Source organism: Melanotaenia boesemani, chromosome 8 (assembly GCF_017639745.1).
Source record: "Melanotaenia boesemani isolate fMelBoe1 chromosome 8, fMelBoe1.pri, whole genome shotgun sequence".
Lineage (NCBI taxonomy): Eukaryota > Metazoa > Chordata > Actinopteri > Atheriniformes > Melanotaeniidae > Melanotaenia > Melanotaenia boesemani.
This window is the reverse complement of record NC_055689.1, coordinates 22347448-22362944: the sequence shown is the minus strand read 5'-3', so window position 1 is coordinate 22362944 and position 15497 is coordinate 22347448. Positions and strand designations below refer to the sequence as shown.

General features: G+C 35.9%; 1 protein-coding gene across 4 annotated transcripts in view; it reads left to right on the top strand.

Annotated features, from left to right (window-relative positions):
- LOC121644790 (pituitary adenylate cyclase-activating polypeptide type I receptor-like) overlaps nucleotides 1-15497 on the top strand; it is a 29075-nt gene that overhangs the window by 8247 nt on the left and 5331 nt on the right. For 3 of the 4 annotated variants that reach the window (XM_041992979.1, XM_041992978.1, XM_041992980.1), the window contains exons 3-14: nucleotides 3263-3356; nucleotides 6740-6850; nucleotides 6928-7028; nucleotides 7113-7210; nucleotides 8132-8264; nucleotides 9462-9615; nucleotides 10304-10364; nucleotides 10642-10711; nucleotides 11148-11239; nucleotides 11973-12056; nucleotides 14085-14214; nucleotides 14885-14926. In XM_041992979.1, the coding sequence (XP_041848913.1) occupies nucleotides 3263-3356; nucleotides 6740-6850; nucleotides 6928-7028; nucleotides 7113-7210; nucleotides 8132-8264; nucleotides 9462-9615; nucleotides 10304-10364; nucleotides 10642-10711; nucleotides 11148-11239; nucleotides 11973-12056; nucleotides 14085-14214; nucleotides 14885-14926 (1170 nt within the window). The remainder of the gene's footprint in view (nucleotides 1-3262; nucleotides 3357-6739; nucleotides 6851-6927; nucleotides 7029-7112; nucleotides 7211-8131; nucleotides 8265-9461; nucleotides 9616-10303; nucleotides 10365-10641; nucleotides 10712-11147; nucleotides 11240-11972; nucleotides 12057-14084; nucleotides 14215-14884; nucleotides 14927-15497) is intronic. The other variant, XM_041992982.1, reaches the window with a different exon arrangement.

The following is a 15497-nucleotide window of genomic DNA, read 5'->3' as shown; positions in this document are numbered from 1 at the left end:
CTCTTGATAGTCTTGAGATTTCATTGTACCGGCACAGATTCAAGACACCCTGTGCCAGATGCAGCAAAGCAGCCCCAGAACATAACAGAGCCTCCTCCATGTTTCAAAGTAGGGACGGTGTTCTTTTCTTCATATGCTTCATTTTTCCATCTGTAAACATAGAGCTGATGAGCCTTGGCAAAAAGTCCCATTTTTGTCTCATCTGTCCATAGGACATTCTCCCAGAAGCTTTGTGGCTTGTCAACATGTAGTTTGGCTTTTTTATGATTTGTTTTCAACAATGGTGTCCTCCTTGGTCGTCTCCCATTAAGTCCACTTTGGCTCAAACGACGACGGATGGTGCGATCTGACACTGATGTTCCTTGAGCTTGAAGTTGACCTTTATTCTCTTTAAAAGTTTTTCTGGGCTCTTTTGTTACCGTTCGTATTATCCGTCTGTTTGATTTGTCATCAGTTTTCCTCCTGCGGCCACGTCCAGGAAGGTTGGCTACAGTCCCATGGATCTTAAATTTCTGAATAATATGTGCAACTGTAGTCACAGGAACATCAAGCTGCTTGGAGATGGTCTTATAGCCTTTACCTTTAACATGCTTGTCTATAATTTTCTTTCTAATCTCCTGAGACAACTCTTTCCTTTGCTTCCTCTGGTCCATATTGAGTGTGGTACACACCATGTCACCAAACAGCACAGTGACTACCTGTAGCTTATATATAGGCCCATTGACTGGTTACAAGATCGTAGACACCTGTAATGCTAATTAGTGGACACACCTTGGATTAACACGTCCCTTTGGTCACATTATTTTCAGTCTTTTGTAGGGGTACCATCATTTTTGTCCAGGCATGAGTTTATTTTTTTAAATAATTCTGTTGAAACATGGTTGAAAAGCAATGTCTGACTTTCATTGGTTAAATTTCATAGAATTTTTATTTATTATTACTTTTGTGAGATTCAAGTTATTTCTGTGACCATTGTGATATTTTCTTTCATTAACCGAAGGGTACCAACAATTTTGTCCATGACTGTATATAAATAAAATAACAAAGAACAGATTCAGTCTATAATCTGACAGGGTTGTCTGTATTCATGCCAAACAGATATTATTCATCTGCATCCAATTATTTCCCATGTGGGAAGATTTGCCTACAGTATGGATTGGCTGCTGGGTCCTTACCTGCTGCTTAGCAACATTGATGCTTGCTATGAATATGACAAGCTCTTCCTTTCAAACAATGTCAGAGCTTGTTTTATTAATAAATGTAACCTCTGACAAGATGGAAAGGTGAGATGATGTTTTAATGTTTTTGTTTATTGTAAATAAAAAAGAGAAACTGTTATCATCCTGATCAATTTACCGTGCAGCAGGATGAAGAAAGGAAGTGAAGACTAGGACTAGGTCTTCACAGTCGGCTGACGTCCTATCTTAACTGGACAGCGATGCCTGAAGTGAATTCATATCAGAAGGCAGGGATAGAATGATGAGTCAGCCATGGCTCAGAGGGCTGGAAAATATTACACCTAACATTTCACTGTGAAAGCAAAGGACAGGCTGCAATAAAGCTATGAGTATGAAATTGAGATTGGCCTTAAGAGAGTGAGCGTCAACATAAAATATGATAAACACTGACTCCACTACTGCTGGTTAAATGCTCACTGCATCCTGAGGACGGCGTAGTTAATTATGTTTTCCTTTGTTTTGGTTCTTCATGTGTCCTTCCTTATTTTGATGTGTCTGTAATTGGCACTGAACTGGAGTTGGGATGCATTTTCAAGGAGAATTTGATCAAATCTTTCAAGCTGCAGTTTGGACAAACCAATTACATTCCTTCACAACTGTCGTAACCCTTGAAGGCTTAACAAAAAAACAAAAAAACATCAACAGATTTAAGCAGCAACAGCTCTACAGCTGTGAAGCTAAAATGAACAAACTCCACAAATGAAACATACAGACGAGAATTTTGAAATAAGTTTTATAGCCCCATGCATCATCAGAACACGAAAAAATCCAGCAATATGTTCCCTGTATAAACACACAGATTAAGTAAATAATATCTTTTTAAGAATGGTCAGTAAACACCTAATATAATAATCACCAAATAATAATTGCACCTCAGCCTTAAACTAAGAGAACTGAAGTACAGAAAAGCCCTTTCTGTCACAGTAGGATCAGACATCCTTTTACCAAAATTTCAGTTCCTTCCAGGAAGTAATTCAGTGCAGTGTGGCAAAAGACCATGATTGTTCCCAATCAGTCATGTTTCAAATTTGGGGCAAGCACAAACAAAATTGAAAGGTTGGAACCGGGAAGCATACAGTTTAACCAAGGAAGAATTTAAAGCATCATAAAAGAAAACTGAAGCAAATAAGCCCCAAATTTTGAAAAGACAGATGTTGCAGAAAAGCTAAATAGTGGAATAAAGAAAAAATACTGCAAGAACTCCTTGAGCTTTGCCCCTTTGCTCTAAAACTTTGATAGGTTCTTGTAAAGTCCCGACTTCTGTTTTTTTCCATCATCACTTTAAAGTGATGAAACTAAGTAAATCACAAATAGAGAAAATGTTACTATCTCATCACCAGGGTAATTGGAGTTGTACTCCAACTAGTTTAACAGGTTTTTAAAACTATTATTAATAGGGATACATGATATCTCAGCATTAATATCGGTATCAGCAAATGTTAGACTTTTGTTAGCATATTGGTATCTGTCTGATAAGTAAAATTGGGTATTAATGTTAACAACCGATATTTATTTATGTCTGTTTTCCAGCTGTTTGTGTATGTGTGTTGGGAAGGGGAGTAGGGTTTGGCCATGTAGTATTTATTTGGGCATGTGACAGTGATAGTGATGCAGCACAGCATTGTGTGGGGCTTTTAACTGAAGCAGAGAAGCAATGTTAGTGGTGTGGTGAGTCGAAAGAAGACACTCAAAAAGCAGTATGCAATACTTGTGAAGTTGAATAATGCGAGGATGATGCCGCATCAAATTATTCAACACCACCAATTTGATATGTCCCCTAAAAAAAAACACCATCCAGAGGCTCCCAAACAATAGCAGGAAGCTAACTCTGCTAATGTTAACTTTCATTTTGTACAGAATTTGATCACCTTAAACTTAAAAAAACAATTATATAGGTAAATGTCAGTTATCAGCCATAACAACAATATTAATATCTCAAATTAGTATTGGCCAAAGTTTTCATTTTGGTGCATCCCTAATTTTTAACAATAAAGTGTATTGGTTTGTGTTGCTTGTTTTCCCAGGTGGCCTCTGAGTCTGAGCACTGTATAATAAAGCGTGAACATGAGAAATGTATGGAGATGATGGCAACGCACAACCCAGATGGCACTGAATTCAGTAAGTGGGGATGAAAATATGCATGTGTGTATCCTTCTGTGTGCATAGTTTGACATGAAGCCACAGCTTTTCATGCTTGTGCTGCTGTGATTAAATTGCCTACATCTTAGGATCAGAAGACAGAGAGCTGCTGATGAAAGTCATGCATCATTGACTGAGAATTAATAGAAGACAGGCTTGTTTTGATACTGAGCTGGCCTTTTTTTCTTAGCTTTGCAAAGGACAAAGAAGGACAGGTTAGGATTGAAAATGAAACTTTATGGTCATAATATAAACCCATCACCCCAGATGCCTTCTTTTTAGGACATGTTGTCTTCTCATAACATACAAAAGAAAACATTTGCTTGTAATGTCACACTGAGCTGCTTTCACATTTTTCCAATGTTACTTTTTTTTAAAATGCAAGAATCTTGTTATGTGGTTCCTGGAAGCAATTATTTTCTTGGCTATGGATAGTGGTTTTCATTAGCATCTGCTGCAGCTCTCCTGCTGTTAAAAATTTGCCCAACAGACTGCAACTCCCAAACTGCACAGTGACTCACAGCTTTCCTGTCAGCCACCAGAACCTTGGAGAAAAAAAACAGAAAGAAAGAAGGAAAGAAGGAAAGAAAGAAAGAAAGAAAGAAAGAAAGAAAGAAAGATATTGAGGAGATAACTAGGTGAAACAGAAAAACGGCAGTGAAATCAATTCATTTTTCATCTTGAGATTTAAAAAGTCAGCCCTAAACTTCCTGTTTTCTTCAGCAAGCTGTATGCAATACTTCTTAGGTTTTAATATTATTTAGATATATTCGCTGAACTTGTATCTTGTGTATCCCTGTGGTGGACTAATGTGCACCATATCTGTCATTATAAAAAAAACTTCATTTGTGATGATAATTTGTATTTCTTTCTTATTTTTTCATTACATATTGGCCTTTATGGTCAAACTCAGAAATTCATGTTACATAGAAATAAACAGCTAAATTTCTAGCTGTTTGTTCCTGTGCACCATGAACAGTCCTTCTAATCTTTGACCACCCACTCTCACGGTTCAGTGTCACATGTTCCCTGTCTCTTCTTGTCCATTTAAAGAACCCATTCTGCTCTTTTTTCGCTGACAGCAAATCGGTGAGGAAATAAAAGTGCCTGATGTGCAGAAATCTGACTTCCAGGCTTAGGGGACAAAAAAAAAAAAAAGAGGAATAAAGAAAATGCAGCATGAGAAAACAATAAGCTACTGAAAATATATGAACATGAAAATCCAATTCTAAACTCATATTTCAGGATTTATTTGTTTTTGTTTTTAATAAAGGTCCTCTGGCAGAGAATCGCAGGTGACTGGGAGCCCTTTGACACTCCATACATATATATATATATATATATATATATATATATATATATGTCACGTTTTTCCAACAGATTCCAAAAAGTGGAAGTTGACAACAGACCGCGGTTGTCCTATTGGCATGTTGTCTGCAATAGTGGCGTAATTCTGGAGATGGAGTTTATTATCTATGCATTTTTTGAGACAAACACAACAGAGTTCTCCAATTTACACTGTTCTTGCTTGTTCTTGTTTCATATAACTGTAAAATGCTGATATAAAGTAACTTACCTATGATCTGTATTCTGTTTCAGCTGCACTCACTGAATCAGAGTACTAAAAATGTAATTCAGTCCTATGATTAAATTAAAGATAAAATAATTTCTGTCTTGTAAATCAGTCTGTCTCTACTCTTTATTCTGCACATGTGATAAGTGTGTATGATGTGTATGGTGAATCTTTGCAGCCCACTGAAGATTCTGCATACTGTGGGATCTTGTGTCAGATGCCCAGTGATGCAGAGAGAGTGTTTTATTAAGCTGGTTACCTCTGTGGCTCAGTGCGGCTCATTTGGCTCTGATTTGCCCTTTAAAAGGTAATTGGCTTCGTGTCCAGCTCAGCAGACAGAACCAAAACAGATTAGAGAGCAGAGCAGAGCAGAGAAAGGTCTGCAAACACACATGCATGTACAGGAACACATCCACAATGACACGCATACATTTTAATCCACTGTAGAAAACACACACAGTTCATACTTGTACTGACTGTTAAACCTCCCAGGCACAAACATCGTGGTAAAGCTGTAGATATAGAGACAGGTGAACAATTAGGTGAAGAGATGCTGAGGATAAAGGACATGAGTGGTGACAGAAGTCAGAATTGTAGAAGACTAAATACAATAGGTGGAACTGGGTCAAATAAACAGCATGCAAGTAAGATCAAACTAACTATATGATTATAATAGGTGGGAAGAATCTGTAAATATCAATGTTGTCTATCATGCTGCCTGTCACAAACCTGCAGAGAAAAAGTACATGCAGCAATTGAGGTGAACTTGTCAGCTAAACCTTTCCCAGTTGCAAACAAGCATTTTTCTGTCAAATATGGAAAAAACAATAGCCAGAAGAAATATTTGTTACAGATATGAGGATATAGGAATGAAAATGATGCTTTCCATTATCTACAAATTAATTTTCTTGTGTATTTCAATCGCATTCAATTAATTTAAACTAAGATATAGAGAAACCTCCTTTTTATTCCACAGGATGATTTATTAGAAGATACTAGCCCTGCTTTCAGTGCTGTTTTTTTTTTTTTTTTTGTTTGTTTGTTTTTTTTTTTGTTTTTTTTTGCAGCGTTAGGTTGCATAATGCAATCATTTGGTCCTGTTGGCAGTGCAGGACTGTAGATGTGGCAGATTGGATGACATAGCTCTAGAAATTGAGTAGAGAACGGTAATTGGTGTGTTTCATCTTGAAACAGATGAACAGCTGCTGTAAGTTCATGCTTTTGTCCTCCCTAATAAAGCGCGTGTAGTTGTGTTTTCCAACCTAAATCTTCTGCATACTTTTTAGTTTTGCTTGAGAATTAAAATGACCTGTTCCATTTAAATGAAGAGGTTGCATTACAAGTAAATGAAAGTGTGTAGTAGTAGCATGATTCTTTCTTCTTGAGTCAAATATTTACCTTAAAGTAATAGAGTAAATCTTTTCTTGTAAAATCACTGTCAGAGTAGGAGGTGGTATCATATCTTTTTGTCGAATAATTAATTTTTAATGCTAGCTAAAATTAAAGAATAAAAAAGATGAAAATGAGGTGAGTTTAGATGAAAGCCATGAAGATGTGAGAGCAGTCTCCATGTGAATGATAATTAAATCCTGAAAATGCTCAGTAACTGTAAAAATGTAACTATTATTTTCTATGTAATGACATTAAGTTCAGTTTTGTTTTAATTACTGTCAGCATGATCTCCTTCAGCTATATAACAGCAAGAATAACATTCTTAGAGCTTCACACTAGCCTTATTTGACCACTTGCTTCATGTATACGTATTTTTTTCACATATGTTGTTCAACAGTGTGTCCATGGATGTGGGACAACCTGACCTGCTGGCAGGCAGCTAATGTGGGCGAGGTTGTGGTGGTCAACTGTCCTGAGCTTTTTCATGACTTCATGACCCCTGAGGATGGTGAGATTAAGAGATATTGTTTTCAAAAGTATTTTTGATTTAGTTCAGTTTTGTTTAGACATGTCTTTCTCTTTTAGAAATTGGGAAGGTCAGCCGAAACTGTACTGAGTACGGCTGGTCTGAGCCTTTTCCTCACTATGTGGACATCTGCCTCCTCTATGACAACACTACCAAACCTGTACGGCTCTGTTCACCCCATCACTGCAGTCAAAATCTCACAGGTTGCAAAAAACATATACTCATTCTTTGTCTCCAACATTAGGACGCATACTATGCATCAGTCAAAGCCCTGTACACAGTTGGATACAGCACATCGTTGGTGTCTCTGACCACAGCAATGGTCATTCTCTGCAGATTCAGGTGAGTTTTCACAGTTTATATATAGATAGATAGATAGATAGATAGATAGATAGATAGATAGATAGATAGATAGATAGATAGATAGATAGATAATATAAATTTATCATCTTGAGCTGTGGCTACATTTTACTTTTATTAGGTTTTTCATTTATTTTTGTGTGTTAAATTATTCAAGAAAAAAACAGTAGAAAAGTGATTAATAGTTGCAGCTCTAGCTATATATTTTTTCATGTTAATTTAAATGCAAAAATTACCCTGCTCTCTATTTAAAGCTTAATTCTTTTTCCAGATTTAGCTTTTTTCTTTTCTTTTCTTTTTTTTTTTTTTTGTTAGTTAGTGTTTTTTTTTTTTTTTCTTTTCTTTTCTTTGTTTTTTGGGGGGTTGTTTTTGATAATTCTGAAGGCAGAGTGTGATCGGGCCACTGGAGCTGACCAGTCACAGTAGAATGTTTTGTGTCATGGGGGGGAGGTCTACCTACTTCTTCCTGTAAATGTTTGACTGTGACAAAGAGCAGTGTGGTAGACATTCTAGGTAGACTCAGTAAACAGTGTTGTCCAACTTCACTCTTACTCATTTTACTTCATTAAAGTACTGGTTATCTTACTACTTGCTCCCATATTTTTAAACGTTAAAAGTATTGTGAAGCATGTTAATTTATTTCAATGATACAGACTTGTTATAGGACTGTGACTAGGTCTAGAATGTACTTTCATTAGAAACAAAGCAAAAATGCAGTTTTTTATTTTTTTATTTATTTTTTTTATCTAACTGTGGTCTGATTAGTGCATTACTGATTGAATATGAGGATATTGTTTCAGCAGAAACTTGATATTGGAGGGGTTAAATGTTGCTCTGATTCCCTGAGTCTGAAATTAAAATAAAATAAAATGTGATAAATATTGTGCTTTCTCTCCTTCTTAGGAAGCTCCACTGCACCAGGAACTTCATTCACATGAATCTGTTTGTCTCCTTCATCCTGAGAGCCATTTCAGTCTTCATTAAGGATGGCGTGCTGTATGCTCAGGAAGACAGCGACCACTGCTTTGTACACACAGTCAGTAAACGCAGCTATTTTGTGGGGGCTTTTTGAAACCATAAGGCACGATCTGTGTGACACTTTCATCATTGGAAGAGAAAACAACCATTTATTTAGTTATTGATGAAAAATGAATTTTCAGTCCACTTGGCTAATTATTTGATTAATATAAATCTAAATCAGATAACTGTACAAATTGTTGTTTTTTATTATTAATATTATTATAAATGACTTTTAATCCGACAACATAATGACTCACAGAAATGAGTAAAAGAAGTTTGAAGAACCCTGGCTGTAGATTATTGGTTTTTCCAGCGAGTTATAATACATTTCACTGGAACATAGCCACTTGTTTTGAAAAGGAAAACATGCGTGTAGAATATGCATGTTTTCTTATTCATGATCGGGGCTGCTCTATTTGAGATATAAGAAAAGCTTGTGGACTGAGAGCTGGAAACACTCCTCTAGTCTTTCCTGTTTGATATTCACCTTTGAAGAAACTTCAATTGCATGCAAATTTTACAAAAAGTAAGCACACTAATAGATGACTAATGCTCCTTGATTACAAATGCGGGGTAAGCTCTTAGCCTTTGTCTAGTAACAACACACTCCTCACTGTTGTTAAGCAGGCATGATAAATTAACTTAATTAGGTACGCTAATGGCTTCAGTAAGGCCACTGAAAACCTTCTACTGGAGGACCAATAACATATCAATGATTACTTTACCCCTGTTTTTTTGTTGTTGTTGTTTTAATTCACTGCTTTGCCATAAAAATCACAGGCAATTATCAATGTGGTGTTAGAGTAAATCAGATCAGTGCTGTAATTGGTTGACCCCACTTCAGATATGGACACTAGTCATTAACATTATGTCATTAGATTACACTTCACCTGACATTCGGGTCAGTCATTTCTCCCAGTGGTTTGATAATTCTCTCATCATCTCATATTACAGTTTTAGGTTAATTACAGTATGTTGGTGTCATTGCAGCCCTCTAACCACAACTACTGTTTTTACTGTGATTTACTAGAAATGATACTTTTTATCAGCCAGACTGATAATAAATATGGATTTAAAATTAGATTTAGTGGTGAAACAGGATGTTGTAACCTACTGTCAAAAATCAACCACAAAACATTAGAAATCCCAGATAACAGTTGGCCTTTTGCATCCTGCTGCATTAATGCCTTTCCGCCTTTGTTTCATCATGCAGGTGGCATGTAAAGCAGTAATGATTTTCTTCCATTACTGTGTCATGTCCAACTATTTCTGGCTCTTTATTGAGGGTCTATATCTCTTTACTCTCTTGGTGGAAACCTTCTTTCCTGAGAGACGCTACTTCTACTGGTATACAATTGTAGGGTGGGGTAAGTAGCTCTTCTGTCTGATTATCATAAATGATGCATGATGCATAATTGCTGCCTGTTTATATTCTCTTTATTTTGCGAATTACAAAATGTGTGGTATATTTTTAGCTCTCAAAATGAAGTTGTTTTTTGGAAGGGTATATTGCTGCATGCAGTATAGTGAGGAGAGGATAAAAAAAACTAGACTATCTAAATATTAACTTGACCTCTCTGGGAGGGTGGGGGTTGCTGCTGGTCCCCCTTATATAATGGTAGGGAAAACACTGTGAGCCCACAACTAATGATCCATAGTAAAATTTTTATTTATCCCATTTTCATAAAAATAATAAATTGCTATCACTAATATTTTTTAACAGTCTATTTTGACTTATAAATGCTAATAAAGTCATTTCCTTTCAAATTTTTGATTAATCAAATAGCTTAAATGATGGTATTGTCCAATCAGCAGCAACCAAAGCTCAACAAGTAATAAGAAAGTTATGTTTGTCTTAAAAGAAAAAAAAAAACAAAAACAATGTGTAAAATAAGAAAAAGATCATCTAAACTGTTTTTGGTTGAGGTTTGTCTTTTTAAAAAAAGTTTTTCCTTTTTGTTTGAAAGCAAAATTAGAATATCTGACGTTGAATTATTGACCATTGTAAAAAATGTGACTGTTGTTTGTCTACTTATTTTTATTTATTGTTAACAGGAACTCCCACCATCTGTGTGACCGTGTGGGCCGTTCTCAGGCTCCATTTTAATGACACTGGGTACGTAATAACTCTTCATCCCAAACTGAGATTTTTAAAAGATGACATGACATAACATACTAGTAGTTTATTGGAGTATTTCCATTTTCTGGTTTATTAAACTTATACTTTTCAACAATCCAGTTTCATATGTTATGTGCGTATAAACTTTAAACCCTCCTCCGTTTTGAAACATTTTACTGTACAAAAGACCAGTGCCTTTTTCTTGATGTTATGTCGAGAAAATATGATACAAACTGAACAATTACTGAAAAACAATGTCCTCCCTTGCCTTCAGATGCTGGGATACAAATGAAAACACTGCCCTCTGGTGGGTGATTAAAGGACCAGTTGTTGCCTCAATAATGGTATGGTGGGGTTTCTCTGTTTGTTTGTTTTTTTTGTTTTTTTCATTGGAATAAATCTGCTTTCATTTTTATGTCAAGAGTTTAAATGATGTAATTTAGTTTTTTTCGTGAATAAAATGAGAAAAAATATTAATTGACTTTAATACAGAATACTGTGAGGGAAAAAAAACCTACATCAAATATTTTAAAGAAAAATCACCAGCAGCCCCAAGAGCATTTATGGGACTGAGTGGATCATCTTTAAAGGCTTCTGGCTTAGATAAGCTCCCTCTCACTAAAATCTTCTTTCTGAAAGGAGAGTAAACAAAGCAAACCAGGCCTAACCGAGCCTGAAGGCAAACCATGTTTACTGGTCTGGATGTAATGTGTTAGTTTTAGTAAAGATTGATCATACAGTATTTCTGTTTTTGTTTTTTTGTTTTTTTTTTTTTGTCAGATCAATTTCATTCTCTTCATTGGAATTATCATCATCCTGGTGCAGAAGCTGCAGTCTCCTGATATCGGAGGGAATGAATCAAGCATTTATCTGTAAGTTGCAACCAGTGAGTTCAATGGTACGATTTTAATATGTTTTTAAAAATGTCCAAACAGTGAAGAGTTCATGCTAACAGCAATGACTGAGCAATGACTTAGGCTTTCTAGACTTTGCAGCCCTGCTGATTTACAAAAATGTGGCTTACGTTCTTGTCAAAAGGTCCCATGAAAATACCAAAATAAAAATCTTGATCTCATCTTAAAAACAAATATCACTTGTCTGTCTAATGCCTGATATATCTCATGATTTGTATCTTGTTCAAAAATTATCACCAGTAAATCAGACTATTGCACTGGGTTGCATTTTCCAACCATGACTAACACACAGTTTTCTATTTTGAATTAACTGCTATAAATTGTCCCTATAGCATCAAATGTGCAGTTTGCTTTTAAGAGGCTTGGTGGACAAGCAGTTAAAGTAAAAATGCATAAATGTTAATGTGCTTGATGTGTCCACTTATTCATTTTCTTTAGGTTAACGTTTAGAACCTGTTGACAGGAAGTCTGACCCTCACTGTGGAGTTGTAGCTTAGCCAGACTTCACTGCTGGTCTGCTCCCTATGAACAGTCCCTTTTGAGGCCCTGCAGATGATGTTGTTCTCATTTGCTGCTTGGGTCTGTGCGTGTGTGACAGAGTGTAAAAGATGTGTGCGTGTGCAAGACTGCGTGTCCGTGTCCCTAAAGACATTGTCTTTGTTGTATTGTGTGTTGTCTTTGTGCTGTGTAGCAGCTGTGCTCAGAAATGCTTCAGTGAGCCCACACAGGCTGTTCAGCATTCGTGCAGGATGTCAGAGTTATCCACCATCACACTGTAAGTGTGTGCATGTGTGTGTGTGTGTGTGTGTGTGTGTGTGTGTGTGTGTGTGTGTGTGTGTGTGTGTGTGTGGCTGTCTTCTATGAACCGCATGTGTTTATGTGTATGTGTCTATTTGTGTTTTACACTAGGGGCTCTAATGTTTTTTAAGGATTTGGCCTTCCAGTTGCATTAAGTAGACACATAATATTTACTTAAAGTCTCTGTGTTATTTTATCAATTATTGGTTTTGTTTATATTTATATCTCCATTGCAGCTGATTCCGTCATGATTACCAAAACAAAATTACAATAGCAACTTTCTTGCTCAGATTTAGAGTGAAACCACTTCACTAAAGAATGTGAAGCATCATCACTTTAGATTAGTATTTCTACCTAAACAGCCTAAAAAGTCATTTTTCAGTCTATTTATATAAATTTTAAACACAACTGTCCACTGGAAAAAAAGGCAAATTTTATTCAAGTAATTAAAAGGATGTTATCAGTATAGTTATTAATTAAATCCACTACACATTACTTTATAAATAAGTTTTATCATTAATTAACTTTAATAAATTAGCCCAAAAACAAAGGTCGGGCTTTGCAGCGGATTATCTTTTTAATTATCAGATCTTACATTTAGTGGTGCAATTCAGTTACTCCCAGCAATGTTCATTTTTCACCTCTATTTCTTATCTTTTCCTCTAGATGTGAGCGCTTTTAAGCAAACAAAAGTAAATCAGGTTGTAAATCAAGCCCAATTTCACTTTGATCCCCTACTGTCAACACATTCTGTAAGTGAATAAAGAAAATTCTGCTTTGCAATTATATTCATGTTCTAACTGCATTTTGGCTGAATGGAAAGAGAGTAGAGGTAGTAGTAAAATCCCAGTTGAACCTCACCAAGTTGTGACCAACATCTCATTTTGGCGTCAGTATAATTTAATCTACTTCACATTACACCCACTTTATGCTCTTCCTCTTGCTTCCACTCTGCAAATAAAGTCCCTTTCAACACAGTAAATCCACAGTTAACCAGATGGGCTGTCTTCTCTTCTAACTCTCAGCAAGAAAGAGTGAAAGTTTCAGTGTGGAATTATTCCACTAAGGGCTCCTGGGGGCTACTGGACTACACTGTTGAAACAATTGTTTTATACAGTCATGTTTTCCATTTCTGAAGGTTTTGTCTTGTGTTTTTTCTGTTTTCATCTGTCATATATATTTCTGGATGCCTGAGACATACCACAGAGATAAATAATTTGGCAACAGTAAAATACAAAAAAAAAAAAACTAATGTAGATGGCAACAGTTGTGTTTCCTACCAATGTTATTTCAAGGGCCACAAAATTTAAATAAACCTCACTCATAAAGGATAAAATATATGTTGGTGTTAATCTGTGTATTTCTTATTGTCAACAAGTCTGGCATCACTGTTGCAATCAGTCCCAAGCAAATTTTTTTTCCCATAAAGATGACAAAGAGGATTTGACTGATTTGACTTGGTTCAAGCAAGTTTAAGAGGTGCGTTTGTTTGGGATTATTTTTAGCATTTACTGCAGTATGACGGTGGATGTGTGATTTATTTCCAATAACCTCCAGTGTCCATGTTCATTTAATAGATGGAGCATTGCTCAGTACAGCATGATTACCTGATCATTATTTAAAAGATGACATTGAAGTTCTTTGGCATCTAATACAATCAGTTTCTTGATGGACTTTGGTCTTTTCATGGGATTTGTTGACAATAAGAAAAACATAGAATATCATCTGCCATGTCCTTTCACCCAAACCCTAAAGAAAAAGTGTGGAACTGTGTAAGTGCCTTTTTCTTAAACAAAGCTTATTATAGATGAGGATTAAGCCAAAATGAAGCATTCATAGTTTTAATTCATGCATTTAAGTTGTGGCACGTCACAGTGCATCATTGCATCAGCAGTGCAACTGTTGCATCACATGAGGCTGAGCAACAGCAGTAAATTCACATTGAAATGACTTTGACTTATATATCCCTTACATCCTGATCAAATTAAGATGTGTGTGTTTTCAGTCGTCTGGCACGCTCCACCCTTCTGCTCATCCCCTTGTTTGGTATTCACTACACTGTGTTCGCCTTCTCCCCTGAGGATGTCAGCCAGAGGGAAAGACTGGTCTTTGAACTGGGGCTTGGATCCTTCCAGGTACACTCTCATACCTCCACCATCAGCCGGTGTCAATAAAAGAGAAATACAAAAGGGAGAGTGAAAGAAAATAATGGGATAATAAATCATCTGAGTACTCTAGGCTCTTTAGGAAAGTGCTGATAAACTTCAAAAGTCAGCTTCTGTGACTGTCAGTAGTCACTGCAGACCAATTGTTATCCACAAAAATATGTTGTGTTAGTTTCAAATAAGCAAACCGTGAACAGTAATGCTAAACTGACACATCACAATCCTGAATCTAATAATTAGAGAACTATATGTAAATATAGTTCTCTAATTATGATTGATGACAAGTGAATAAATATTTTTTTGATAATATATTATATCAACTAAAAAGTGAATTAGCTTATTAAGACATTAATCTACACATTATTTGATTCGGATAACTGAGCCATAAATATCCCACACTAATTTCTGACAGTTTTATAGATATTTCGAGAGAATTTAATATTTTGTGCTGTCAGAAAATGATGAATACATTCTTTAGCTGCAAGTGAGGACTACTTTACATTTCCTTTCTCGCAGTAAAATAACATACACTTCTCTGGTTATACAGACTGTAATACCAGAGTCTCGAAGTTTCTGTTTTTCATAGATGAAAGGACATTTCCTTCCCAAGTTGATTTGTTATCTCCATCCTTCTCTTCAGGGCTTTGTGGTAGCTGTCCTCTACTGTTTCCTCAATGGAGAGGTGAGATCATGCATCTTTTTATAATCAGTCATTTTGTGATGTTTTTAAATTCGCTGCTGTTTGCAGGTTTCATGATAGACATCTGTGCTTCTAATTATTAGCAGGTTATTACCCAGTGATGTCACGTCGCTTTAGGAATTATTTAGTATTCCCTCTTCATTTATTATTTATAGATTATGTATAAATATTACGTTGTGGGATGACTGTAGATCTTGAGAAAGGTCAGTTATACAGAGTGTCTTTGCACACAATACTAAATGCCACATTGGCTCTGATGCGTTCAGCACTCTGTGAGGGTGTATGATGGAGACAAAAGTACACACTGAATGAGTGTTTGTGTGTGAATGGGTGAATGTGGTTTGTAGTTTAAATATGCTTTAAGCAGTCAACAAGACTATAAAAAGGTTTAAGTTAATGTAATCCGTTTGTCATTAACCATTACATCATTAGTTATTTGTGACTGTATACAGAGGCAGATAACGTTGTCATATGAAGCATCTGTAAATGGTGCACAGCACTACACTATGGTCAGTGTGTGCAAATGCGTATAAGAAATAGCTCATTTAATATC